This window comes from Pseudorca crassidens, chromosome 15 (assembly GCF_039906515.1).
Source record: "Pseudorca crassidens isolate mPseCra1 chromosome 15, mPseCra1.hap1, whole genome shotgun sequence".
Taxonomy (NCBI): domain Eukaryota; kingdom Metazoa; phylum Chordata; class Mammalia; order Artiodactyla; family Delphinidae; genus Pseudorca; species Pseudorca crassidens.
Genome location: NC_090310.1, coordinates 17,423,076 through 17,450,778, shown reverse-complemented (window position 1 = coordinate 17,450,778; position 27,703 = coordinate 17,423,076). Strand labels below are relative to the sequence as shown.

General features: G+C 52.4%; 1 protein-coding gene across 14 annotated transcripts in view; it reads left to right on the top strand.

Moving 5' to 3' along the window:
- Positions 1 to 204: 204 nt before the first annotated feature.
- The window catches only part of IL4R (interleukin 4 receptor), a 41,298-nt gene continuing 13,799 nt past the window's right edge, over positions 205 to 27,703 (top strand). The window contains exons 1-7 of one of the 14 annotated variants that reach the window (XM_067706321.1): positions 295 to 316; positions 1,230 to 1,334; positions 18,587 to 18,674; positions 19,074 to 19,248; positions 20,968 to 21,119; positions 22,301 to 22,452; positions 27,441 to 27,597. In XM_067706321.1, the coding sequence (XP_067562422.1) occupies positions 18,605 to 18,674; positions 19,074 to 19,248; positions 20,968 to 21,119; positions 22,301 to 22,452; positions 27,441 to 27,597 (706 nt within the window). In that variant the 5' untranslated portion in view covers positions 295 to 316; positions 1,230 to 1,334; positions 18,587 to 18,604. Of the gene's footprint in view, positions 317 to 1,229; positions 1,335 to 11,014; positions 12,796 to 13,373; positions 16,734 to 18,583; positions 18,675 to 19,073; positions 19,249 to 20,967; positions 21,120 to 22,300; positions 22,453 to 27,440; positions 27,598 to 27,703 lie in introns of those variants that run through there. The other 13 variants (XM_067706318.1, XM_067706317.1, XM_067706325.1 and 10 more) reach the window with 13 other exon arrangements.

Here is a 27,703-nt window from a genome sequence, read left to right as displayed (position 1 = left end):
CGGGCGCTGGGATCGCCTCCGGGAGAGATCGGCAGCCCCTTGGACTGCGGGGACGGAGGGGACCAGGACAGGGACTCAGCTGTGACCGTCGGCGCCCCTGCCGGGAGGGCGACCCGAGGAGCGCGGGGTGAGCGGGGCGGTGAGGGGCGGCACAGGCCAATGGGCGGGGAGCGGGGCGGGGCGCAGGAAGCTGGGCGGGCTTGGCAGGCGGCCTAGGAAAGCCCCGCCCGACGCAGCCAAGGCCGGGACGGCCGCCCGGGGTGTCTCCCACTTCCCGCTCCGGCGCTGGAGCGGCGACTGGACTAGGAGCACACAGGTAGGACCCGGGGCCCGCGCACGGGTGGGAGGCTGGGGGATCGGCCCGGGCACGCGGCGGCGGTCCACAGAGCGCTGGGCCGCCGGCGGGACGCCAGGCGGCGGGGACCCCGGGATTTCCCGATCCCCAGTGGGGATTGCTCACCTGCCGGCTCCTCTTCGCGCGAGGGGCAGCGGAGCCTCCGTGCGTTCCGCGCAGCGCACCTGAAGCGGGGCTGGGGAGGTTAGGGCTGATGCTCAGACACCCGGACGCCCCAAACTCGCCCCGTCCCCGACACGTCAGAGGGGCGGCCCCTTGAAGGGGCTTGGGAACGTCGTGAGCGTGGGGGGAGGCAGGTCTTGGGCCACCAACCTCCCCCGTCTTCTCTGGGCAGTCACCCCCAACCCCGCGCACGGGAGGTCGGTGAGGATTTGGATAGAGGAATCTGGTGAAACAAGGCCCTTTCGACCTCTGCTGTCCTTATTTGAGTATTGGATGGGCCCAATAATAGCGATCATTTGCTGGGACTTACGTTGTACGGGCCTGCCCTGAGCACTGAAAGTATTCTGAGTTAAAGTTCAAAATAACCTTTCTGGTCGCTGCTTTGTGTTTATTGTGGCCATTTTGCAGATGAGAACTACTGAGGCACAGGCAGCTTACATGACTTGCCCAAGGTGATGCCCACAAAAAAAGTGCAGAGCAGGATTCCAACGCACTCATTCTGGCACCAGAGCCCACTGCCCTCCACATGTCAACATTTGTCAAACTACCCCATAAACAAATTCTCCAGGGGATTCGCTTAAGGTGCAGTTTCTCAGGCTCTTTTTGGTGAGATTCAGGTTCAGTAAACCCAGGAATCTAGATTCTTCTTCTCCTTCCTCTCCTTCTCCTCCTTCTTCTTCTCTTGAACAAAATCTATGTTTCTTATAATCAGGACAGTCTGGGGACCAGCAAACGGTGCCTGCTGCTGGGATCCACACATCACCCCCAGGCCAGCACTTACCCTGCTTGAATGCCAGGCTTTGCCCTCTGCGGCGAGGTAGGACCCCCGCCCCCCTGCAACTCCTCCCCTGTGGGCGGCCTTTTAGGATCACCAGGCATTTGCTGGGACAGCAGTGCCTTTATTAAAATCCTTAAGTCCAGTGGGAAAACTGAGGCTCAGGTTTACTTTTGTCCAGGTGTCCCCCACAGTCAGGGGTTTCCAGAGTCCTACAAAGGCCACTTGAACTCAGCTAGCCCCACCATGAGTACAGCTGAGGATGCTGAGGTATAGAAAGGGGGGTGACCTACCCCAGCCATTCATTCACTCATTAGCACTCACTGGGCTGTTCAGCGCACTGGTGTTTGCCCTCAAGGAGCTCCCTCTCGGGGGGGGCGGTTGGGGAGAGCTATGAGGAAGGGAGGAAGCGCAGGTAGGGGGTGATCAACCTTCATGGGTCAGTGGGGCGGACTTCATGGAGCAGGGACCTCTGAGCCAGCCCTGGGAGAGGAGGAGAGGAGCTTGGTAGGTGTAGAATGAGAGGGAACAGCATGCTGAACAGTGGGAACAGCATGGATAAAGGCTAGGAGGTCGTTCAGGGAGCGGGAGAAAAGCCAGTGCTGGATGGAAAGGCGGGGAGTGTTGTGAAAGGCCTTGAATGCCATGCGGAGGAGTGTAGGCCAGTGTATTTTACCTTTGCCTGAACCATAAGAATCACGATACAGATTCCTGGGCCCCACTGCGGACCTCTGGAGCTAAATCTAGAGGGAGGCTGGGGGAAGGCCGCAGGGAGGGAAAACCACTAACCAGTCACGCTGGTTAAAATACACCCAGTTACCAGCAGGTCTGGGATGACCTGAGGTTTTCCAAATTCTGGACAGTGACTGAGTAACTGAGGTGTTTTGTACAGCAAAGCCCAGGGTTGCAGAAAGCCGAGGGAGGGGCAGGAATGCTGTCCCCGAAGGCATTCACAATTTCCTGCTGTTCAGATTCAGAAGAGGAGCTGAAATGCAGTATCAAGGAAATGAGAAGAGAGACCCTTTCCCGGACCCCCTTCTCTCTATCCCCCTACCCCCCATCCCTATCCCCTGGATGGAGGAGAGAGTTTGGGATCAAATGTCCACTGCCCTTGATGGCAGCTGGGAGTGGGGCAGGGACAGAGGCCCCCTGGGTGCTTCGTTTCCTCACGTTTGTAAAATTGAGCTTCTGTGAGTGCTAATGACATCATGTTTTATAAGCTCCTTAGCACAGTTTCCAACACAACATATCCACAGTCAGTATCCATGTCTGTTGTTAGCTGTCAAGAAATATAGCTTGGAGGTTAAGAGCATGGACTCTGGGGCCAGATCACACAGGTTCAAATGCTGGCTTTGCCACTTCTCATGGAGCCAAGTTCTCAAGACTTCAGTTTCCCCATCTGTGAAATTATAGTGTCTACTTTATACCATTTGTAGTGATGATGAACTGAATTCATAAGTGCCAAGCATACAGAACAGCGCCCAGTGTGAAGCAAGCACTAGATATTTGTTAAGTAAATAAATGCACCCCATTGGATGGCATTTAATCTGCCCATTTTGCAGGTGAGGAAACCAAGACTCAGAGATGTGTGCGGCGGCCTTGCCTAAGGTCGTACATCTAAGAGCACATCTAAGAGTGACAGATGGAGGGATTCAAACCTGCTTTCCTTCCCAACCTCTGTCCTTTCCCACTGTGCCACTTTGCTGGGGTGGCCGAGAGGGACATCTTTTGGAGCAATTCCTCAGGACCGTGGAGACATACCAGTCTTGTTTGACCAGATTTCCCTTGGCTCGGCTAGAAGAGAGGCCGACGCTTGCCTAGATGTTGTACGAATTTGCCCTTGCAAGAATGTGGATGGGAGAACCCCAGTGGAGGATGAGAGACCTAGAGAGACCAGGGGACCCTGCATCTGATGGGCCGTAACCCCTGTTGCTTTGCTTCCAACCAAGTCATTCTGCTTCTCTGACCCTGAGGCAGAGAGAAGGCTTGAAGACAGGGGCCCCAGGTTCAAATGTCAGCTTGCTGTTCTTCCTATCTGTGGGATCTGGAGGAAGTTGCTTAACCTCTCTGAGCCTCAGTTTGCTTGTCAGTAAAATGGGTGTTTGGAGGGGGAGGGGGCGGTATTCGTGAGATGATTTTTGGAGATACCTTGCCCACAGCCCCGTGATTGCTATTTCTCTCCCCGATCAGGACAGAGTCACTTCTTCACATCCAGCGCCTGGCTTCCTCATTCATTTCTTCTTCGGATATTTATTGGGTACTTGTGTGCCAGGCAAGGTGCCAGGTGCTACTGATAGAGCACTGGACAAAGTCCTTGCTCTCCTGGAGTTCGACTTCTAGTTCTGAAAACAGGCAGTACACAAACAAACATACACAGATCTATACTCCTTATCTAACATTGGAAATCCACAAGCTCTGAAAACCGGAAGCGTTCTCATCACTCAGGTGGAAGCAAGACCTGACATGAGCTAAATGCGAGGCTCTTTGGAGGCTTTATTTATTCCCCTTGGTGTGAAGACTCGTGTGTCTCGCTGCAGAGATGTTCATGTGACTGGTCACAGTGTGCTCCTCGGGCCCCATGGGGGGCAGGGGTAGTTTTGATGGGTGGTATTTTATACAAGATGACCTTTCTCTAATCTGAGTAATCCTGAATTCGGAAACACACCTGGCCCCCAGGATCTCACCCAGGATGACAGGCACCTACAGTATCGTGTCACACAGTGACAGTGCTTGGAAGCAGTGTGGGGGTGGAGGCGGGGGAGCCTCTCTGAGGAGGGACATTTAGAAGGACAAGGGGCAGAGACCCTGGAGGAGCGGGCCAGGTGGAGGGAACCAGAGAGGATGCTAGGAAAGGTCTCGTCCACCCGACCGGCCCCATTTCCGGGCCTGCTGCTTGCCCCCGCTCTGCGTGCACAGTTCTGTCTACATGCACACATCTTCGCCTTTCCAAGAAGTGGTGATGCCTCTGAGGTTTCGGGTTTGCCTCCGACTGACTCATTTTCATTCTTGGGGCCCCCTTGGGACTCCTCATCTTCTCGACGTCACTTAAGAAATCCAAGTCTTCACCAAAGCAGGCCTGGGAGCTGCGACTGTCTGGGGATGCTAACCGTCTGGGCTGGCATCTGAGTCCCCCCTCCCCCTCCCTCCAGAGAGAGAGGGAGGAGGGGGGTCTGGGTGAGGGGGAGAGAAGCTTGGCCCTCGAGGGTTTGGTGGGACGGCTTTTCTGAGAGGGAGGAGGTGTTCTAAGCAACAGGACTGTGAAGGGACTAACAGCCTCCGGCCTGCAGAGCCAGTTTGCGAAGCTGAAAGTGACAGGCGCGCACATGTCTTGAGCGCCAGCACGGGGGTTGCTGCTTATACTCAACTCAGCGAGCTTGCTGGGGCTGGGGACACAGCAGTGACTGATGCAGCAACAAGGGCCCTCATGGAGCTGACCATCTAGTGGTGGAGGTGACTTTTTTGTGTTTTTTGTGTTTTTTTTTTGTGGTACGCGGGCCTCTCACTGTTGTGGCCTCTCCCGTTGCGGAGCACAGGCTCCGGACGCGCAGGCTCAGCGGCCATGGCTCTGCAGCATGTGGGATCTTCCCGGACCGGGGCACGAACCCGTGTCCCCTGTATCGGCAGGCGGACTCTCAACCACTGCGCCACCAGGGAAGCCCTGGAGGTGACTTTTGAGCTAAGACCTGACATAGACACGTGGATATCTGGGGAAAGAGTGATCCCAGCAGAAGGAACAGCAAGTGCAAAGGCCCTGAGGAAGCTGATGTGGTTGGCTGGAGTTGAAGCAAGTTGAAGAGGCCTGGGGAGAGAGGTCAGGCAGGCCAATAGCAGCCAGAGCCCTGCATTGTCTCACTCAACTTGTACAGTAACTCTACGAGGTGGGAACTGCTCACCTCCCATCGATCTGCCCAGCAGCCCTGTGCACGTGGTCAGGCCAGGACTGACGTCACAGGTGATCCAGTCATTGCCCAGATCATTTTACAGATTATTTTACCGATGAGCATCTTCCCAGCATGGCAGACACCCTAAAGCAGAGGGGGCGTGGTGGGGCTTAGGGTGGTGGAGGCAGGTAGATGCGTCGGTGCCTCCCCAGTTCCCTGGGGAGGAAACTGAGGCTCAGGGAAGAGACTTACTCGGTGATACAACTTGGAAGGAGCAGAATCTGGATTCAAATCCAGGGCTGGAAGCCTATGCACTTAACTACTATTCTGAGCCATCCAGCCCAAGGAGCAGAGTTTAAAAGAAGTAGGTTTCTAGGTTAGAAATAAGGGAGCACAGTCACCAAGAGCTGTTTTGGTGAACTGCGGAAGGCCTGAGGGTTTCCTGAAGCAGCCAAGAGAGTGTTTTGTCTTTTTAAGAGGAACTTCTCCAGAGAGGAGGGACGCCAGATCTCTGCCCTCCAAGCCCGCAGACCCTCAGCTTCCCAACAGTCTTGCTTATGGGGAGTAGACCTTCTAGAAACCAGATTCTACTGTTGGACAGCTCTAACTGGGAGAATATCTTTCCTGGGATTTAGCCAAATTAGCTTTCCAGGAACTTTTGCTTTCTGGCTTTGGTTCTACCCCTTGGAGTTAGTAAGCATCCTCTTCCATCCCAGCGCAGTGATTCTCTTATTCAGATGACACAGCCATAATTCATTCAGTCATTCTTCCTCTTCAGTCTGGCTTTGGGCATGATCTAATTGGTCAGAGTCCCACATAGAAACCATTGCCTCCCCCAAAGCCTGCCCAGTCAGAGAGGAGGGAGACTCTCACCTCCTTGGATCTGGAGTCCATACCTCTGTTGATACCACCTGCAATCATACTTTGTAGTGGCCACACCCCAGTTGGGGCTGCTATTAAACTTGTCAGCTAAACCCTCCAGTTCTCTCCTCTACACGAGCTGCTGTCAGTTAAGGTTTCTTCCATTCTGAGGTTCCTTGTTTGAGGCTAACAGTTGTTCTCAGTCTTTCTTGTTTTCTAGTAAGTCAACTGCAGGCTATAATTTTTTCTCTGAGTACTGCTATGGCTTCATTCCACAGGTCTCGTTACACAGTGTCATTCACTGCTAACTATTAGAGTTTATTATTTCCCTTTTGATTAAAAGTGTTATGTACGTTATAATTTTTTTAAGGTAGATGGAATATTTTAAGTTATCTTTTGATTGTTGATTTCTGAATGTATTGCATAATGGTCAACATTTGTAGATTCTATGATATCAGTGATGGAGAATTTGTCGAGATCGTCTTTGTAGGATTTTCTGGTCCATTTTTTTTCTGTTTGTTCCTCTTGCATTTGAAAGGATGTGTGTTTTTGTTGGGTTAAAGTTCTAGAAATATATTTTGTTCACGCTTACTAATTATATCATTTATATTTTCTCTGTTTTTATGTAGTTTTCTCTACCTGATATATCTCCCACTATGATAGAGGATCTGTTCATTTTTCTCTGGCCTCCTCTCAGTTTTTTGCTTCGTTTTCGTAGGTATGTTGTTAGGTGCTTATAAACAAAATACAATACGAGTAGAAGAGGGCTCATGATTTTTATACCTTCTTGGTGAGCTGCTCCTTTTATCAGTATAAAACAGCTACCTTTCTTTTAATACTTTGATGCCTTAAATTCCATTTTATTCAGTATTAATATCGTATACCTGTTATCTTTATTTGCATTTTTCCTGACTAATTTTCCAATTCTTTATTTTCTTTTCTTCCCCTCTAACGTCGAAGGACTTTTCTTTGACCCCAATCTGGTAGCCGCATGAGTTTAAAAAAAAAACAAAAAAGAAACTTGCATTTTAGTCTCAGCTCTGCAACCCACTTGCTCAGTGATCTTGGGCAAGTCATTTTCCCTCTTTGGGCCTCAATTTCCTAAACCATAACATGGGGATATGACTCGCTTTGCCCCTCTCTAGGGTTTTTGTGAAAATAACAACACATAGTGAATATGAAAGGCATTGTAAACATCCCTGTACTCATACTAGTCGTTGGGTGTAAACACTGGCCGGCATTCTAGGCAGTGAGAATGGCATGTACAAAGGCCTGGAGGAAGGAACACATCCACAATGAGGCAGCCAGCGACTTCAGTTTCGCCATCATTGGTTGGCTGCCTCTGCGTTCGCGAGGAGACGTGCATGAGACACAGTCCCTGGCCTGGAGGACTTTCAGTCTGGAAATGGAGCAAAATGATGCGAACGGCTCACTCTTTATGAGCATGGAAATGATGTTTGGACAGAGGGACAGGCAGGGCTGGGAGGTGGGGGGAGGAAAGAGTAGCGTTTGCTCAGGAACATCCTGAGAGGGTGGCGTAGGAGGAGGGCACTGAGAGGCAGAGGAAACAGCCCAAGGGAAGTGGGGAGTCTGTGGCTCATATGGGGAGGGTGGGGCAGGGCTGGGGGGGTGTAAGGACTGCTCTTTGATCCCCTCGTCTGCACCCCCTGAGGAGGAAAGCAATGGGGCTTTTGCAAAATTTTGGAACTCCTCACTGACAAATGATACTGCTCGGCCACAGGAGGGCAGGCGGTGATGGCGTGCCTCCAGCCTTGCTCCCTCTCATCACCGTAACACCGCATCCCACGGGGACAGAAGGAAGGAACGTTTGGGGGTGCCAGAGCTTAGGGAGCTTAGGGAAGGTGCGGGGGAGGGGTCTCACCTGTTGCTTCTTTCCTCTCATTGGGGGTCTTCTGGTGTCTCAGGACACCCACTCACCCAGGAGGACATTACCTGGTGGTTGTAAGCCACAGAGGGACCACAAATGTGGGGTGTGGTTTTTAAAAATTGAGCATTTAAAAACCAGGGTAATATACATACAAATCTGGGTTTCTAGCTTCTTGTGAAAAATCGAGCACCCTAGTGACCCCTAGGTCTTCATTTACATGGTGCAAAGCAGAGTGGCGGGTGCCTGTTAGGACTGGACCTGTGCTCGCCACCTGCCCCCTCTCTACTCACTGAGGTCATGCATCTGCATTCTCTTAGATATTTGGTTGACGTTGGGGGATATGACCCTCCGTGGCCGTGAGAGGTGGCTGGGAGCTGGGAACCGCCCCCGGAGAGAGTGAGCGCCCCATTGCTGGAAGCAGGCAACTAGAGGGTTGATGGCCCCGTGGCAAAGGCCTAGGGAAACTTGAAGTGTTAGCTGACTTGGACTCCGGGGTCTTTGGGGATCCACCAGCTCTGAGAACTGGCTGTTCTGAGACCTTCGATGACAAAGCCCAGTAGCCTCGTGCACCCTCTGCTCTATTCCCTTCCCTCTCACCCATCGTATTTTTCTTTTTCTTTTTATTGCAATGTGCATGCAGACAAGTGCCCGGCTTCACAAAGTAAACACAAGCGTGTATAACCTGATCAGGAAACAAAGCATGACTCACCCCCCAGAAGATTCTCTCCCGCCCCACCCTCCCCAGGACACTTTCCTGACCACTAACCCCAAGATTGGTTTGTGTCCTTTTGGACTTCATATAAATGGAATGAGTATCGCCCTTTCAAGCCCAGCTTCCTATACTCAGCTTGTACTCTGAGACCCTTCTGTGCTGTCATGGCAGCTGTCATGTACTCAGGGTCTGTACTTGGCGTTTGGAGACGAGCTTTTGCTGCCTGCTCCATCAGCACTGCCCTAAGCCTCTTCTACCCAGCTATGCCAGCCATGGTCTCTTTGCCTCCCCTCAACCGCCCCAGGAGGCAAGTGGTTCAGCTCTCATTTCACAGATAAGGAGACCGAGGCTCTGAGAGGACCACAGTGTGTCAAGGTCTCCCAGCCAGTCAGTGCAGAGTCCACGCACTTAGGCTCAGAGTTACGCTTCTGCATCTTAGATGCTCTGGGGTCCCTGCCCATGTGGGTGTCCCCACACATCTGTGTGTCCCTGACCGTGCCAAGAATGATAAAGTATGAGACGACAGAAAGAACTCGAGGGACAGCCCCATCCCAACCCCCGCCTGTCTGCAGACAGACCATGAACAGGGAGCTCTTATCTGTGCTGACTGCTTTGTGTTTGCCCAGGGACCAAAGTCCTGGTCCCTGTTGAGACATGCTCCCTGTGAGGACTGGGCAAACAGTGGTCGTGGTGGAGGCCAAGTTCTAGTTCATCACTTCCTGCCTCGTTACCTTGAGACTATTTCTGAATTCCCCTGAGCATCAATTTCCTCCTCTGTGCAGGTAATGTTTAACCACATCTTCCACACGGAGCTTGCTGGGAGGAGCAAACAGAGAGGTGTATAAAAGGAGTGAATTTACGGCTGCTTCCTCCATGCCAGGTGCTGTACTGTGACTCCAGAACCAAAAGATCTGGGTTCAATTCCCAGGCCCACCTCTTACTAGCTGTGCATCCTTAGGCAGGTTCCTGGACCTCTCTGGGCCTCAGTTTCCCCATGTCTACAAAGGGAATGATAATAATTGCACCTTCCATGTTCCTCAGTTGGGGAAGGGTGGAACCTATGGGCAGAAGGGCCCAGGGCATGGTCTCTAAAGACTCAAGGAATTGGGGGCAATCATGGTGACTTCTGGTGACCTCAGTAAGAAGGCGAACTGGGAGCCGTGACTGTCACTAAGACAGCCAAACTCTAATCAGCATCTTGGGGCCGGGACATCTTGTATCTGTGTATCAGGGCAATGAGCAGTAATCAGGGTAACGCCCCAATTACCAGCTCACTGGAGATCAGCTCCCCCCTCCCCTCTTGGGGTGGCCAAGATCGGTGTGGTGCCTGCCTTGGGCTCAGAGGAGACTCTGAGCCAGAATTGGTGAGTGTTTATCCAGCAGTAAGAGGCAGAAAATGCCAGCTCTGGGAGCTGTATCCCTGCCTCCAACAGGGATGGCTGGCCAGGCCGCACTGCACACAGCCAGGGGGAGTGTGTGCATTTATTCTTCCATTCAGCAAATATCTATGGACCCCCCCACCCCGGCTACTGTGTGCCAGGCGCTGTGCTAGGCTGTAGGGCTATAGCAGTGAACAGGGTGGGCACAGCCTGTAGGAGCTGGTGTTCTCTGGGGGATTTGGACTGTGCACAGGACACATGCGTGTGTGATAGGCAGTGAGGAGTAAGTGCCAGGAAGAGAAATAAAGCAGAAGAAGGGCTTGCAGAGTGAGGGAGGCTGGCCGCTGGTCCTGAGCAGGTGACGTCTGCACTCAGGTCCTCAGGCGCAGCCTCCTCCCTGGGGGCACTGGTACCTTCTGAGGATGGGCGTGGCTTCCAGGATCCTAGATGGAGTCACCCGGCTGCCCCTCCCGTGGACATTTGGACTTAATGTGTCCGCAGCCAACGTGAGCGTCCACATTGCCATAAGGTGGCTGTTAGCACAGGATGCCAGCCTGTCCCGGAGATGGTGCACCACCTTGGGGCTCTGGCCCAGCCGAATCCCACGAAGGAGGTTCACGGTCTCCAGCCCCCTCCCTCCCCTCTCAGACAAGGCTGTGTCTCTCACTCTGCAAGCTCCCGCGGGCTTCAGCCACAGCTGATGACCTGCAAACCGGTCTCTAGCGTGAGCCTTCCTTCTGAGCTCCAGGCCGCTAGGACATACTGCCTCCTGGATGCCTCTTGGGGCCCGACGCCTACTTGGACTCACCAGGTCCACAGTATAGTGAAGTGCATGGTCTTCCGCAGCAAGGCCATGCCTTTCCCGGCACCCGCCACTGTCCATCCGCCCGTGCTCCAGCCCAAGGCCACCTCCCTGCTCCCAGCTCCCAGCCACCAGTCATCACCAAGTTCTGCCACGTCTACCTCCCAAACAGAGCTAGAGCCTGGCTTCTCTTCTGCAGGTCGAGCGGCACTGCCTCTTCTGTCAGCTACTCCTGCACTCGTTCTCCACACGCAGGTCAGAGTGGGCTTTCTGGAAAGCAGCTCCTCTCCTGCCCAATAGCCTTCAGTGGCTCCCTACTGCCCTGAGGAAGGAGTCTGAATCGCTTACCACCCCTGGTAGACAGTGTTGTCTTCCGGCCCTTCTGACTGCACTGCTCTCATCCCCTATGACCCCTACCCCTCAACTGCAGCCAAGGGCCTGTCTTGTAGGATGGGAGATGGGCCGCGTCCTCCCTATCTTAGGATCCTTCAGAATCTGTAAAATGGGTTTAATAATTGTACTCATCTCATACGGGGTCTTAAAGCATCCTAGAACAGTACCTGGCATGAAGGAAGCACTGTATAAGTGTAAAAGTCAGAATAAAGTAAAGTACATAAGCTCATTTATCGAGTACCTGCCCTGTGTGGGGCACCGGCTAGGCGTTCTGCTTCCAGAAGATGGAGCACGTCCCCTGCCCTCACGGAGCCCACCATGCCTTCTGGGGGACATTCTTCCTTCCTCTCCACATGCCGCCGTCCCTCCCCTGGAGGATTCTTGTTCATTTACCTGCCCCCTGGCCCCCCACCAACCCTGTAGGACCAGGTGGCCCTTCCTCGCCCCTCCTCATGTCCTCAACAGCCTCTTGCGTATCTGATGATGCCTGACCTCACGCTGGTCCTTCCCACAGCCCACTCCATCTTGGTGGGTGGCACCCCCATCCTTTCAGTGGCTCCGGCCGAAAGCCTCAGAGTCATTCTTGACCCCTACTTGTCCCCTTTTCTCTGACGCAGCCCCCGAACTCCATTCTGTCAGCAAAGCCTGTTGACTCTACCTTCACAGCAGATCTAGAATTTAACCTCTTCTTACCTCTTCTTCCCTACAACCCTGGTGCACCTGGTACCTGGTGCCTGGGCTAGTCCAGTGGCCTCCTCATGGGTCCCTGCTTCTGCCCTTGACCCCAGAGGCCAGAGGGAGCCTTTGAAGTCTCACCTCTGTGCCCCAAATCCTCCAGTAGCTTCTCTCCTCGCTCAAATATTTGTTAAGGGAAAGAAGGAAAAAAGGCACGACTGAATAAATGAATGGCCTTTTCCACATCTGTAGTAGCTGGCACGCAGTAGGTGCTGAGAAAACACCTGCAGCAAGAATACATGGGGCCCCAGCGAGGGGGTGAGGACCCGAAGCACACAGTAGGCGCGGGGGGAGCCTGGTGGGCTCTTTGGCCGAGGTGTCTGGTTCTTGCTGCTGCCGCCCCTCCCCTCCACTCTCTGGGCTGGGGGTGGGGCAGGCAGGCAGAGCCCAGGCCATTTGGGGGCCCTGGCCGGACTTCCTCACTATCCTGGGTGGGGCTGGTGATGTGGCTTTCGCTTCTGGGAACCCTAGCTGGACGGCAGTTCTGGGAAGGCTGCTGACCCGTGGAGAAGTGTATCCCTACCCCCCTTGCCAGACCAGCTCAGCAGACGCTTCAGGCCAGCGTAAGATTGTGGAGTTTCAGGGGTCAGCGGCTCCAGAGGGAGGTCACCCGCAGCGCCTGCTGTCCCGGGCTTCCTATCCACATCCCTCTTGTCAGAGGATCGGCTGCATCCTGTCTGCTGATCCAGCCTCCCACTCCCTCCACGTCGGTTTGCAGCCAAGAGAGGGGAGAGGACCCGGAGGCCTGCACACCCCACTGGCTTCAGGAAGAGCCCCGCTGGGTCACTTCTGTGCCGCTGCTGGCTTCTGACATTTCAAGACTCGCCACTCATCTCCCCGCAAATAAAAAGAGTGAGTTAAGTGTGTTTCCCGGTCAGCAGGAGTGTTTTCCCACTCTGTCTGCTTCTGCTCTTTTCTTGGTCAGGCTTTCACCCACTCTGCTCCTTCCTCACTCCATGAACTTGGCTTTGTCACTTGCCCTCTGTAGGCCTCAAGTTTCCTCTTTGGCCAATCGGACTAATAACACCACATGCCAGGGCTGCAGGGACGACATTCTGAGAGGCAGTGGTGCGCGGATTCTGGAGTGAGATTGCCTGGGTTCAAATCCTGGCTCTGTGACCACAAACGAGTGCTCTGGCCTCTCCGTGCCTTCATCTCCTCATCATTAAAATGAGGATTTTTTTTTTTTTTTTTTTTTTTTTGCGGTACGCGGGCCTCTCACTGTTGTGGCCTCTCCCGTTGCAGAGCACAGGCTCCGGACGCGCAGGCCCAGTGGCCATGGCTCACGGGCCCAGCCGCTCCGCGGCATGTGGGGTCTTCCCGGGCCGGGGCACAAACCCGTGTCCCCTGCACTGGCAGGCGGACTCTCAACCACTGCGCCACCAGGGGAGCCCGGATTTTTTTTTTTTTAATTATTTTTTTATTTTTGGCTGCGTTGGGTCTTCGTTGCTGCGCGCAGGCTTTCTCTAGTTGCGGTGAGTGGGGGCTACTCTTCGTTGCGGTGCGCGGCCTTACCGTTGCGGTGGCTTCTCTTGTTGTGGAGCACGGGCTCTAGAGCGCAGGCTCAGTAGTTGTGGCGCACGGGCCGAGTTGCTCCGCAGCATGTGTGATCTTCCCGGGCCAGGGGCTCGGAACCCGTGTCCCCTGCATTGGCAGGCGGATTCTTAACCACTGTGCCACCAGGCAAGCCCTAAAATGGGGACTTTAATGGCATCTACTTCATAAAGTTGTGAGAACTAAATTGCTTAATATATTATAAGCACTTAGAACCACGCCTGGCACGTAATAAGTACTGTACATGAATGACAGTTATTAGGGGCAAAGGCTTGGTACGTACTCCATGTTTAAAAACAGATTATTGTATTCATTGTTGTTGAATTTTAACCAATCATTGATTTAATAGATGTTTCATGAGCACATACTGTGTACATGTCAGGCACTGTTTAGGCACAGGGGACAAAGCAATGACCATGGCTATTTCACTTAAAGGAATGTTTGTCATGCTGATTTGTAAGACCACTTTATATGTTAAGGCCCTTCACTTTCTGTAACGTAGATTGCCACTTTCTGCTAATCTTTTGCTTTTTTTTTTCTTTACGGTGTGTTTTGATCTGGGGAAGTTCAAAACATTTCTGCAGTCAAATCTTTCTATCTTTGCCATCTACCTACTGAAATAAAATAAACATTCTCCTGTATAACCTCAGAGATATGATGAGAGATGGTGATAAGTGTATGACAGAAATAAACCGGGTGCCGTGATGAGAAGTAACAGAGGGTGCCCTCGCTGGATGGTGTTTCCGGGTGTAAAGGGTGCGAGGGAGGAAGGGGACAGGGGTGTGTCAGAAGGCCAGTGGGACAGAAGGCTCGTGGGGGAGGGAGCACGAGGGAGGGAATAGGAGGGGATGGTAGTGGGGTCTCCGGGGGCCAGATCATCAGAGGGGCTTGGGTGGTTTGGGTTGGTTTTTTTTTTTTTGCATTTTCTTAAACTTCTTATTTTATGGTAATTGTTGTAAGGATTAATCCACGCAGTTGTAAGAAATAATACAGAGAGATCCCCTCTACTCTGTTTCCCCCAAGGGTAACATCTTACAAAACTATAGTTCGGTATCACAGCCAAGGTATCGACATTGATAGAAACCACCGATCTTCCTCAGATTGCCTCCGTTTTACTGGTACTCGTTTGCGTGTGTGTTTGCGTGTTTGCACACGCACGCACATGTTATTTTTATTCGTTTTGTTAGCTTGCTTCTTATTAATTTAACTGTATCACGTGTACAGTTTTTGTCTCCACCACTGCAGTGAGATACAGAACAGTCCTATCATCGCAAGGATCCCTGTGTTGCCCTTTTATAGCCGTGCCTCCCTCCCACCCTGCTGCCCCCCCCCCCCCCGATCCGTGCGGGCAACCACGAATCTATTCACCACTTCCATAGTCTGATCATCTCAAGAATGTTACATAAAGGGAATCAAGCGGCATGTAGCCTTTTCGATTGGCTGCTTTCATTCCGGGGCTTGGATTTGATTCTGACTCAGAGATGCTGCTCTTGGATGGGCTGTGGACCCCTGGGGCTCTGTGCTCCCCCCCCACCCCGACCCCGGGGTGAAGACATCTTTCACCAGAGGCCAGAGGCCAGTGAAGTGAACAGACAGATCATGGCCTGGTTTCCAATTTGAAAATGACTCTGGTTTCATCATGGAGAAGAGACTCGCGTTTGTAGCAACTGCTAACTGCCCCCCACCCTGCCGGCTCCCCCTCGTTTCAGCGTTCTCCCCAGCCCCAGACTGGGTCTTGGAAAAACCTTGCCACGACCCTATTCAAAGACCCTCAAAAACCGCTTATTGCCTGGGGGGCGGGTGGGGCTTTGACCTGGAGTCCTTACTTGGGCTTCAGTAAGCTCAAGGAGCCGTTGTGTCTGAACCGCTAAGACGGAATGCAAAATTGAATGTGTGCACTTTTCTGGAAACAGAGCTTGGAGTTTGCATCAGAGGTTCAGATGGGTCAGGGACCTCCAAAACATAGAGAACTCTGGGGTCTAAACACAGATAGTGGTTAAGAGCCAAGGCTCTGGAGCCCGACTGCCCCCCAGGACTATCACCTCTCTGTAACCTCAGACAAGTCACTTAACTTTCCTGAGCCTTGATTTCCTCCTCTAAAAATGGGAAAAAATACTAGTACTTACTGAAGAGGGCTGTTTTAAATATTGAATTATTGTATGTAAAATGTTTAGAAAGAAACTTGGCATGTTTAAATATTTTGGTAAATATTGTATGCTAGAAGAGCTGGCTGGGGTTTTTTTTGTTTTTGTTTTTGAGGTACGTGGGCCTCTCACTGTTGTGGCCTCTCCCGTTGTGGAGCACAGGCTCCAGATGCGCAGACTCAGCGGCCATGGCTCACGGGCCCAGCCGCTCCGCGGCATGTGGGATGTTCCCGGACCGGGGCACGAACCCGTATCCCCTACACTGGCAGGCGGACTCTCAACCACTGCGCCACCAGGGAAGCCCTAGAAGAGCTGTTTTGATTATTGAATTAATCGATGTAAAATGTTTAGAAGGAAGCAGGTTGACCAACTCTTCCTGGCCCGTTTCATTCCATCTTGTTGGGTTCAGTCTGTGGTTCTAGGAGAAACTGGAGTTGGTATATTGAAAGGTACCTTGGTCTCAGAAGCCAGCAGACCTGGATTCTGACTCTGGCCCTGCCCTCTCGCCAGCTGTGGGACCCGATGGGCAAGTTATTTGATCTCTCTGGCCTCGGTTCCCTTAGGAAGAAAGTGGAAATAACAACCCATCTTGCAGGGTTCTTGGGCAGAGTCAGTAAGGTAATGACTCTAGTGCACGTGGCAGAAGGTCAAGCACATGCGAGTCCTTAATAAGCAGGACCTTGTCTACACAGATGCTTGGTTCAGCATAAGGGCTGTTTCCAGTAGTCAGGCTCTGCTCAAAAATGACCTAGGGGTGGCCACCCCATCCATGGAAAGAGTACAAGCAGAAACTGGATGGCAACATGTCAGAGGTGGGATCTCGGCAGGCACCCCTGTTCAGGTTGCCACTTGGGCTGGGCAGGTGACCCCAAGACCCCCCCCCAACCCCTACATGTCAGGGTGTGGACTTGAAATTATTTCCTTTTGCCATGTGTCTTGCACCCTGATCATTTGGTAATTATTCTTTTTAATTCCTTTGCTTCTCTGCACCTTCGTCCTTCGTTCCCTGTGACGTTCAGAGAGGCCTTGTCGCCACCACGTCTGTGCCGCGGTTTCTCCTGAGATGCAGCACCTGCCATCCCTGTGAAACCAGTCAGTGTGCGTGTGTGGGTGTGTGTGTGCACATGCATACGTCTGGATGTGCCTTCCAAAACAGATCAAAGATAACACCCTGACCGCTGTAGATGTCATGATTTAATCTACCCTGGGGGGGTTGCTTCACTCCCCCACACCTTTTTAAAGCACTTTACCACGGTAGCCTTTCTGCTGTGTGACCTTGGACACGTGTCTTGACCTCTCTGTTTCTCTTTCTTCGAAATTGGGGCTAGAGTGACCCCTTTGACATCTCTGCCACAGGATGCTGTGGATGTCTGTGAACTCACAAGAAGGAAGGTTGCTGGGACTTGGCAGAGGAAACCAGCATCACTGTTTTCCAAACCCCACCCCCACCCCTCCTTCCTTGGTCTTCACTGTGGCTCTGCCAGGAAGGCCAGTTGAGACTTTGAGTGGATACCAAGTCTCCCCCTAGGGAGAGCTTTCCAGCCCCCTGCTGAGCCCATCAGCGGCCCCACATCATGTCCAAAGTGAATTTATTCGACAGACTTGCCTGAGCGCGTGCTGCGTGCCAGGCGTTGCCGTAGGTACTAGGAGACTGGCCGTGCACAAGACAAGCAAGGCTCTCGGGATGACAGACACACAGCTGAAAGGAGAACATCTCCCATTCTCCTTGCCTTTTGCCCCCAGGGCACTTTTGGAAGAGTCTAGGCCGCTTCCTGCATAGACTGCCCCTCAGTGTAGGCTTGTCTGATGTTTCCATGTGATTTGTACCCTGGGGGCAGGGACCCCAGGGAAGTGATACTGTGTTCTTCCAAGGGCATTGTTTTCAGAAAGCTCATGACCTTGGTTTGTCCCATTCCTGGCCATGTCGACACTGACCATTTGGTTAAGGTGGTATCTGCCAGGTTTCTGTATGTAAGGTTCTATACAATTACATATATCAAGTATTGTATGTGAATTATGTAAAGTTAATTCATGTGAGTTTGTGGGGAGATACTTGGAGCCTGCTGTGGTGAAATAGAGCTGTCCCTTCCCCCCACTTACTCATCTTTATCGCCGTAGACTCCTGCACCCCTATTTTAACTCTAAGGGTTACGGCTGGTTACTATAATATTCATTGTGAGGTTCTAATTGTGCCCGTTTGGGCCAGTGGGCATCCATCCTAGCTGGCTCCTATGTCTTTTCAAGCGGTCCCCATCATTCGTGGAGTACTTCCTTACTTTCTGGCACAAGAAGAATTCCAGGCTTTTCTTGTACTTTCCCTGCTCCTGGAGTGAGCTGTTTCTCCGAGGAGCCCTGGTTCCTGTCAGTCGAGAATAGTATTTAGACGCCAAGACCTGGGCACTGGGATGGCATGATCATCAGATGCAATGCATGATTCTGGACCAGATCCTGGACTTATAAAGAGCATTGCTGTGGCAATTAGCAAAAGGGAAACAGGGTCTGTGCATTAGCTGGCAGTAATGCATCCGTGTTAATTTCCTGGTTTGGATGGTTGTGTTGTAGCTATGTCGGCGGCTGTCCTTGTTTTTCTTAATAAACACTGGAGTATTAAGGGGCCATTTATTCATTATGAATAGATGGATGAATAAGATGAACAAATGAGAGAGAAGACAGAGACAGAGACTGAGAGAGTATCAGTGAGGACAGGGAGAGGAGAGGCACGGGGGTGAGAGTGAATCTGTGGTATGTTTGAAGAGCAGCAGGAAGTAAAGGTGTGCAGGGGGGCAGGTGCAGGCCTGGCGGAGAGGGAGGCGGGGCCGGGTGGAGGGGGCATGCGGCGTAGGGGGAGGGCTGTATCTGGAGGTGAGCTCTGAAAGCTGGGCTCGGCGTGATGGGGGCCGTGGGAATCATGAATCAGCGCTAACGGGCTCACTTGCTCCCAGCAGGCGCTGTAGGATCTCCCAATGGGGTGGCTTCCCTCTGGGCTCACGTTTTCGGTGGGCTGTCTGATCCTGGTGTGGGCGGCAGGCTGTGGTAAGTCACCATCTCTCATTCATTCATTCCTTCCTTCATTCAGCAAACCTTTACAGTATTGATTGTTTATGCACCAGGCTCACGCCGTGGGATAGATGCCTGTGATGGTGGGATAGCTACCCGTAGACTGACATATTTTTCCTTTAATTCGGCCAAGGGCAGGTAGTTGCATTTGCATACTATAGAGGTGCATTTGGTCTGTCTCCGCTGATGGACCCTGTACCCAAGGGTATTTCTTCAGCTGCAGGCATCACCCCAGTGCCAGCTGGGAAGCTCACAGAGCCCCATTCCTGGCCCCTGCATTGTGAGGACCGTGCCTCGGACAGTGGTTTTGTTGTTTTGTGATGGGGCCCTTGGTCTCTTTGGGCTGGTTTCCAACCCATCCCTCTTGGTCGTCAGGCTCCAGCTGCTCAGAGGTCTCCTGTGTCTCCCCAGGGAGCGTGAGGGTCGTGCAGGGGCCCACCTGCTTCTCCGACTACGTCAACATCTCCACCTGTGAGTGGGAGATGGCCCGGCCCACCAACTGCAGGGCTGAGCTCCGCCTCTTCTACCAGCTGAAATTCTTCTACTTCGAGTAAGCCTGGGCTGAAACCGGGAGTTGGGGAGGGTTTGCCTCGGAATTCGCCTGGCCCACCTGGTACCCCGGAGTGCGTGTGCTCAATGCGGTTCACGGGGGCTTACTGGGCATGGTAGAGGGGAGGTGCCCTGGGGTGCAGCGTGTGTAAGACACAGCGAGTGCGTCACGGTGCTCCAAGCTCAGTGTCACCAAGGCACGTGGCATGTGGATGTGGTGGAATCCTGGACTAGACCAGCAGTTCTCAAGCTTTTTCATCTCAGGACTCTCTTGCGTGCTTAAGGATTAAGGGACTTTCTAGGTGGTCCAGTGGCTAAGAGTCCATACTCCCAGTGCAGGGGGCCCAGGTTCTATCCCTGGTCAGGGAACCAGATCCCACATGCCGCAACTAAGAGTTCGCATGGTGCAACTAAAGATCCTGCATGCTGCAACTAAGACCCGGTGCAACCAAAGAAAGAAAGAGAGAAAGAAGAGAATTAGTGAGGACCCCCAAAGCTTTAGTCTGGGTAGCTCACATCTACCAATATTTCTCCTATTGGAAATTAAAACAGAAATTTTAAATCACAACAGCCCACAAGTTCACATTCAACAGGCTGTTGGAGCAACGGCATCATCACACATCGTGTACCCTCTGGAAAATCCACGGTACACTTGTGAGAGAAGGAGAGTGGAAATGGCAACTAATGTCAGAGTATTACTATGAAACCAGTTTGACCCAGTAGAATCCCAGACCACACTTTGAGAACCTCTGGGCTAGGCCATTGTTTGGGGGTACAGTGTTAGCGGTGGAGTTCACAGCCATGGTTGGTGGACCATGGAACTTGGGATGTGTTTTTCCAGGTGGTTCACTGGGATAATCCATGGTACACAGGGGTGACCACTGGTATAGGTGGTGCTCCAGGACATGATCCAGTACACAAGGCACACAGTTGTGGAGCACATTGGGATATGCAGCACACCTGATGTGGGCTACACTGACAGAGCTGTTATTCCACGATATACTAAGGTGGACCAGCTGTGCTTCTGTATGTGCTACATTGGCCTAGACCAGGGACCTGCAAACTATGGCCCATGGGCCACATCTGGCCTACCACCTGTTTTTGTAAATAAAGTTTTATTGACACACAGCCATGCCCATTTGTTTACGTATTGTCTATGGCTGGGGCTTTTTTGTGCTGTATCAGCAGAGTTGTGTAGTTGGAACAGCAAGAGTATGGCCCTCAAAGCCCCAAATATTTACCATCTGGCCCATTACAGAAGACGTTTGCTGACCCCTGGCCTAGTCCATGAGACACGGGGTTGGCTGTTTTGGGTGACACATTAGGATTAGGCTGTGGGGCACAGGGTATGTGCCTGCCAAGCCACAGCCCGCTGTACTGGGCTAAACTGTGCTACCAGAGGGGTGCTGGAACAGACACATATGTTGTTACAAATTCTTTCATGCTGTGGGTTCTTCCCTTTTGCTGGCTTTCAGGGTCCAAGGCTGGGGTCAGGGGCGGATAAGAGTCCATGGTGGGTGTGGTGAGGGGCTGTGGCCAGCAGGGAGGCGGTCCCAGGCCCCTGTCCCCATTGCATCCTGGCCACTCTGCTCCCAAGTTCCCAGATCTGGTCCTTGAGGCAGGGTGACCAGGAAGCTGGAAGGGCCTGTGGTTCCTTGAGGTGTATCCTGGGATGCCCGTGGGTCACATGACCAGCCTAATGCAACATCTGTGTCTGCAGAAACCACACGTGTGTCCCCGAGAACAGAGCTGGCGCGGTGTGCGTGTGCCATATGCATATGGATAACGTGGTCAGTGTGGACACCTACCAGCTGGACCTGTGGGCTGGGGAGCAGCTGCTGTGGAAGAGCGCCTTCAAGCCCAGTGAGCATGGTGAGCAGGGCGGGGCAGGGCGGGGCAGCATAGGGCGGGGCTGCAGTTGTTCCCACATCGCCAGGGCACGGAAGGCAGCCTCCATTTGGGGGAGGGGGCCATTCAAGCAGCCTCCAACCCCTGATGGGGTTGTTGCCCCTTTCTGGGCCTCAGTCCTCCCATCTTTGAAATGGGGCTGGGCTCAGCAGTACGTCAGGACCCCTTCGGTTCAGATATTTCAACGCCCTGTGTTTAAGTGCCCAGATCAGGGTGCTGAATGAGGCATATTTGGTGGAAGGCATGTTTGCTGCAGATCAGAAACTGAACCGGGAACCGTCCTTCTGCCCTCTGTCAACTGTTCAGCTGCTGCTTCTTCAGACAGCCTAGACCGTGGGAGGCTGACCTCATCCTGGTACCCAGAGTTCCCGCAGGAATTCCCCAAGAGCTTGCCGGGGTGTAGTGACAGGAGTTTAAAACACTACTTATTGCTGTATGATCTTGGGCAAGTCATGTTACCTCTCTGAGCCTCAGTTTCCAAAAGACAGTTATTATCCCTATTTTGCAATTGAAAAACACCGTACATAGTTCAGAGAAGGCAAGTAACCTGCCCTCAGGTCACACAGCTCCTCAACAGCAGAGGCAGTATTCTCACAGAGCTCACAGTAGTCACCACTCCATCAGCAATTCCGGAAGGGCTTACTCATACCCGGAGTTGGAGGGTGTGTGGGGGGGTGATTTAAACTGACCCAGGAACGAATCCATGAATTGAAAGAGTTTTCATGTGTGTGTTGATTTTAATGCTCATAATATACCTGTGATCTCATGGATGTGATTGCTTTAAAAGAGACTAAGTTTTAAAACACATGAATCAAAATAAAGAAAAATACTTGGTAGATAATAATACAGAGCACGGAGATGGCCAATAGAGTGAAGGATAAAGGTAGAAAGGCCAAAGTTTGGGTTACTTTGCTTATGTATTTTGCACTCACTGTGGAAATGTAGTTAACAACCACTAAAGTGGATTTTAGCGACGTGAGAATCGGTATCAGGGTTTTAATTCTCCACCACGACGAAATCTGTGTGGTATCCCATCAACGTATTGCGGAGGTGGTGTTGACTGAAAATCTAAATGGTCTGCAGGCCGGGCCGGGCCTCCTCCTGACGCCCAGCCCAGCCCCTCACCAGGCACCACTTCTCCGCAGTGAAACCCCTGGCGCCCAGAAACCTCACTGTTCATGCCAACATCTCCCGCACGTGGCTGCTGACGTGGAACAACCCGTACCCTCCTGAGAATCACCTATACTCCGAGCTCACCTACCTGATCAACATCTCAAATGAGAACGACCCCACGGATGTGAGTGGGCGCCCTGTGGGGTCTCTCTGTGACCTCTTGAGACTCAGACGGGTCGAGACTCAGGCTCTGGGGTGGGAGATGGGGAAAGTGACCCGCGATTGGACAGCAAACCCTGGGGATCTGGACCCCCAGCTTCTCCTCTGGCTCTATGCCAGGACCAGGCCCTCCACCGCTCCAGGCCCCTGATTCCCAGCGTGCACATAGGGGAGTTTATTTCCGGGCACTGTTCCTCATCTATAAAGAAGGACTCTGGACCACATTTGTTTCCCAGGGGGCAGGACACTTGGGATTTTAGGTGATACCTCCAAACACACTTAAATGAGCGAATCCCAGGGTGAGACGGTCACTCCACGCCCGCGCTCCTGCCCGACCCTGACTGTCAGGGGAGGCATCTCAGCTGAGCTGATCGGTTTACTAATCCTTCTCTTTAACAAAGAGAAGAGGCTGCAGGCTCAGAGCCTTCCCCCAGAAAACAAGTTCAGCCGAAATTTCATGCCGTTACGTGGTTTTGATTGCGTTTCCTTTATGAGATGCTCATGGCATTTCGTACTTGCTTTCCAGTCATAGCAGTGGCAGTGAGGTTCCATTTTATTTTATCTTATTCTATTCTGTTATTTTATTTTATGATGTTCCTTTTTTAAAAAACGAATGTATTGATATTTTTAAAATAGGGAGAGCTGATTTGTAGGAAACGATGAAGTAAAGAATCACAGGGGCTACACAGTGGGTGGCTTGGCCTGACTATTTTAGGTGCAACTGGGGGTGGAGGCCATTTGCAACCACCCATGTTTTCCCCTCAAATATTCCCATTGCAGGGATGCCATGTGAATACCAGGGGCCTCAGAGTCCTACAGAGCTGGGTTCCAGTACCTGCCCTGCCACCTGCTGCATGATCTTGAGGTTTTTGCTGAACCTCCTTGTGCCTCAGTTTCCCCATCTGTAACGTGGCGATAACAAGAGTACCCATCCCATAGGGCTGTGGAGAGCAGGCAATATATGACACAGACAGGCTCCCCTGTCATCAACGTCATCCTCCTTTTCTCCTGAGTGCCACAGGCCTTGGAAATCCCATCTGACTCTCCCTCCCGCGCCCTGGCCTGTTACTCTTGAGGGTCTGCTGGGAGCCATGCCCTCGTGTCCCGGGACCCAGGCTGGCCTGGCTTCGGCTGCCAGGGAGCAGGCCCCTGACATCTTGAGCTGTCACATCAGCTTCCGTCCCTGCTTCTTCTCTTCCTGGCCAAGCCGGGGGCGTGGCAGGTGTTGATTTATATCTCTCAGGTGTGGTTTTCCTCCTTGGCACTGGGCCAGGATGTGGTGTAGAAGCAGGAGTGGGGCAGCCAGGCTCTCAGAGCAGTCGAGAAGAGGTGGTTGGCACAGACGCTGAGGAAAGACACAGGGTCAGTTTTGTCAGTAAATCCCCTTCCCGTTCCTGGGCCTGTGCAGGCTTCGTTCAGGGCATAACCTGGAGGGGAGAGAAGGGTACAACCTATAGGGCCCAAAGGAATATCAGTTATTTGCTTATCATGGCTGGATCCAGGTTCCAGGAATCTCCATCCTTTGGTCCTGCTTTATTCTATGTTGGCTTCACTTTTAGGCAGGCTCTTCCCTCATGTAGCTGCCAATACGTCTACTAGCAGCTCCAGGCCTGCATCTTAAAACCGCAGTGGGAAAAGTTCTTCTCTCCAGATAGTCCCAGTAAAAGTCCTGGGGCCAATGATCAGTTATCTGCCTGGGATCACATGCCACTCTCTGAACCTGTCGCAGGCTGTGGGCAGGAGACGGGGTGCTGGTGCAGTGTTCTCACTGGCCAGGGCTGAGTCACATGCCCACCTCTGGAGCAGGTCAGGTCAGCCTCACCCAAACCAGATGGGCTGAAAATGAAGGAGGGGTGGCTCCCCAAAGGAGGTTCTGCGGAAGAGGAAACAGAGACTGGGCTGGCTGAAACACAGCTGGGTTCAGGCCCCAGCACCAGGCTCCAGCCAGCGGACAGAATTGTGCCTGGGCTATGTCTTAATGGTCATGTAGGTGCTCGGGGCTGCCTCAGGCCTCAGAATTCCAGGTCCAGCTTCTCTTGCTGGTGGGGCAGAATCTACTGAGACACCCTTCCGCCATCTCTCCCTTTCCAGGGACAGAACCGGGCCTGAAGAATTCCCCTCATTAGTTATTGGCCAGAGATAGTCACATGCTCCTCTCTAACCAGTCACAGGCTAGGGAATGAAATAGCCGTGATTGGTTTAGACCAATGATAATTAACCCTGGAACTGGAGACAGAGGCTTACCTGCCCTGAGCTTTCGGTACCTGACCCCAATTGTGTAGATGCTGGGTGGGTGCCCAGCTGTGTTTGCTACAGTATTGCAGACACCACCTGTGGCTCAGACTGGTGGCATCAATTCTAAAAATATTAGAAACTCGCTGTGGAATTTGGGAAATGGAGATGCTCATTGTCCTGGATGATTTCTGGATGAGGTTCTATAATGGAGTTAGAGTTTTGGCTTGGGCAGTGAAGGATGTATAGGAGTTCTCTAGCTAGGGAATGGTAGGCCAGGCAGAGGGAACTACATGAGCCAAGGCTTGGAGGCATGAAAATTCATGGCACCTCTGAGGATTATGGGTCTGTGGGAGTGTGTACAGTGAAAAGGCAGAAAATGAGGCCACAAGCTTACTGAGGGCCATGAATGCCACGTTCATGATAATGTTGCGGGTGCTTACTCTGTGCCAGGCTCAATGTGTATTATCACTAATGACTGGGAAAGCCCTGCAGGTGGGAAGGTGTTTGTCTACCCATTTTAGTGACCAGGACACTGAGGTTTGGAGAGGTGGAATGACTTGCCCAGTGTCCCACAGCTGGAAATGGCCAAGCTGGGATTTGAAGCCAGGATTTGGACTGAGGGACCTGTGCTGTTCTCTTCTTCCGGATCTTTCTCTCAGAATGGTCTCCCGAACACCTGGCCTTTTTTGTTAAAAAACACACCAACCACAAGTAGTTCCTCGGAAGCTCAATTTCTTTTTCTGTTTCTTAGTAAACCATTTCCCAATTCCCTACTCCTCTCTAAGGTGTGTGATTCCTTCAGTGAACGAGATCCAGCTGCTGCTTCCTGTTTACTGCGATTTAGAAAGAAAGGAACACCGGCAGTAAGAGTGTCCTTCTGCCCCTGCCCTGGTCTCCTCCTGTCACTTCCACCCTGTCCCCAGCTTCCCTGGAAAGTTCCAGCTGCCCTCCAGTTTCTCCAGCAAGCTGTTAGGACTTTGCTTCCTTGCTGTGCACACCTCCCCTCGGCTCCCTTTACACCAGACCGTTGCCCCCAGGTGCTTCCAACCTGCCAGCAGGAGTAGTGTTGCCAGGAGCTGGGAAGGGGCTGTGGGGGATTGGAGGAGGGGCTGCGAAGGGATGGACCCTCCACTGGGGGAGAAGCCCAGGCAGAGGATTCAGGCCACTGTCGTGCTGTCAGAATCCATCCTGAACCCAAACTTTACTTCATTTTTTATTTTTTTAAAGTCTTAAAAATAAAAGTAATATTCACATGAAGTAAAAAATTCAAAGGCTACCGAAGGACTTAGAAAGGAACTATGTTTCTCTCCTAACCCCAATCTCCAGTACCTCTCCCAGAGGTTGACCACTGCTCCCCATCTCTTGCCAGGAGGGGAAGGCCAGGCTAGAGCAGGCAGAGGGTGTGGAGGCATGTGTGTCCTTCTAGAGAGAGTTTATGCCTGTACGAGCAAATGTGTGTGTGTTCCTTCATCACCGTGAAGTTTTTATTATTACATGATAATATTACTGCAAACAGAACTGCTTTAAACAGCACATATTTATTGCCCCAGAGTTTCTGGGGGTCTGGAGTCTGGGCACGGCTCAGCTGGGTCCTCTGCTTAGGGTCTCACAAGGCCGCACACACAGGGGTTGGCCAGGGGATTGCTTACAAGCTCCTGTGATATTGGCAGCATCCAGTTTCTTGTGGGCTTTGAACTGAGAGCGTCGGGTTCTTGCTGACCTTTGTTGGGAGGCCGCCCGCAGTTCCTTCCCTTGTGGCCTTTTCAAAGCCAGCAAGGGGGAGAGAGTCTCCTAGCAAGTTGGAGTTACAGCCTTGCATAATGGAATCACATGCACGTAGTCCCTATGTATCCATCACCTTCACCATATTCTGTTGGTTAGGAACAAGTCTTAGGTCCCCCTGCCCCTTTAGGCAAGGAGAGGGGATTACACAAGGGCGTGATACAAGGTGGGGTCACGGGGCCATATGAGTCTGTCTGCCACCATCACTATGCCTTCTCCCTCTATGTTTTGAACATGAAAGGCAACAGACAACACATACTAATCTTCATGTTACCTTTTTCACTTAACAACAGATCTTGAACCTTCCTTCCCAGTTGGGGCTAGGTTGGGCGGGACTGAGATGATGGGCCATTGTGTTTGGGCTTGACTTTGGAGCCTCTAGAGGGCCCTTGAAGGAGAGAGAGGGACACAGTGACCCTGTCTGTGCCTCAGAAAGATCACTCTCGTGCCTCCCGCATGCCTGGCCCTGTCCGAAGTGCTTACCTGTGTTAACCCCCTTAATCCTCACAGAAACCCTGGGAGGTAGGCACTTTTATTATCGCCATGTTGCAGAAGAAGACATCAAGGTCCAGAGAAATTATGTTACTTATCTAAGGTCACACAGCCAGAAAGTGGCAGTAGGAACTCTTACCTTCATTGTACAGATGAGGAAACTAAAACTCAGAAAGGTTCATCGACTTGCCCCAGTCACGTCAAAATGGCTGATCAGGGTGGGAGTGAGGGTCAGGATAAGGGCTGATTCCCTGACCCATCCTGCTCGATTCTGGTCACAGTTGTGGAAGTGACAAACAAGGGCCTGAAATTGGAGGAATAACCAAATACCTAGGCTGGTGGCTCTTACACATTGTGGGGTCAGCTAAGGACAGCAGCCCGGGTGGGAGCTGGTACCCCCCTCCCCCAGACTCGGTGCACTAATGGCTCCCTTTCCTCTACCAGTTCAGAATTTATAACGTGACCTACAAGGGGCCCACCCTCCGCTTTGCAGCCAGCACCCTGAAGTCTGGAGCTTCCTACAGCGCCCAGGTGAAGGCCTGGGCTCAGAGCTACAACAGCACCTGGAGTGAGTGGAGCCCCAGTGCCAAGTGGCTGAACTGTGAGTATCCTGCTGGGAGTCCTGAGCAGTCGGCCGCGCCACGTGGCTTGCAGGACCTCAGTTCCCTGAACACGGAACCAGGGATGGAACCTGGGCCACGGCAATG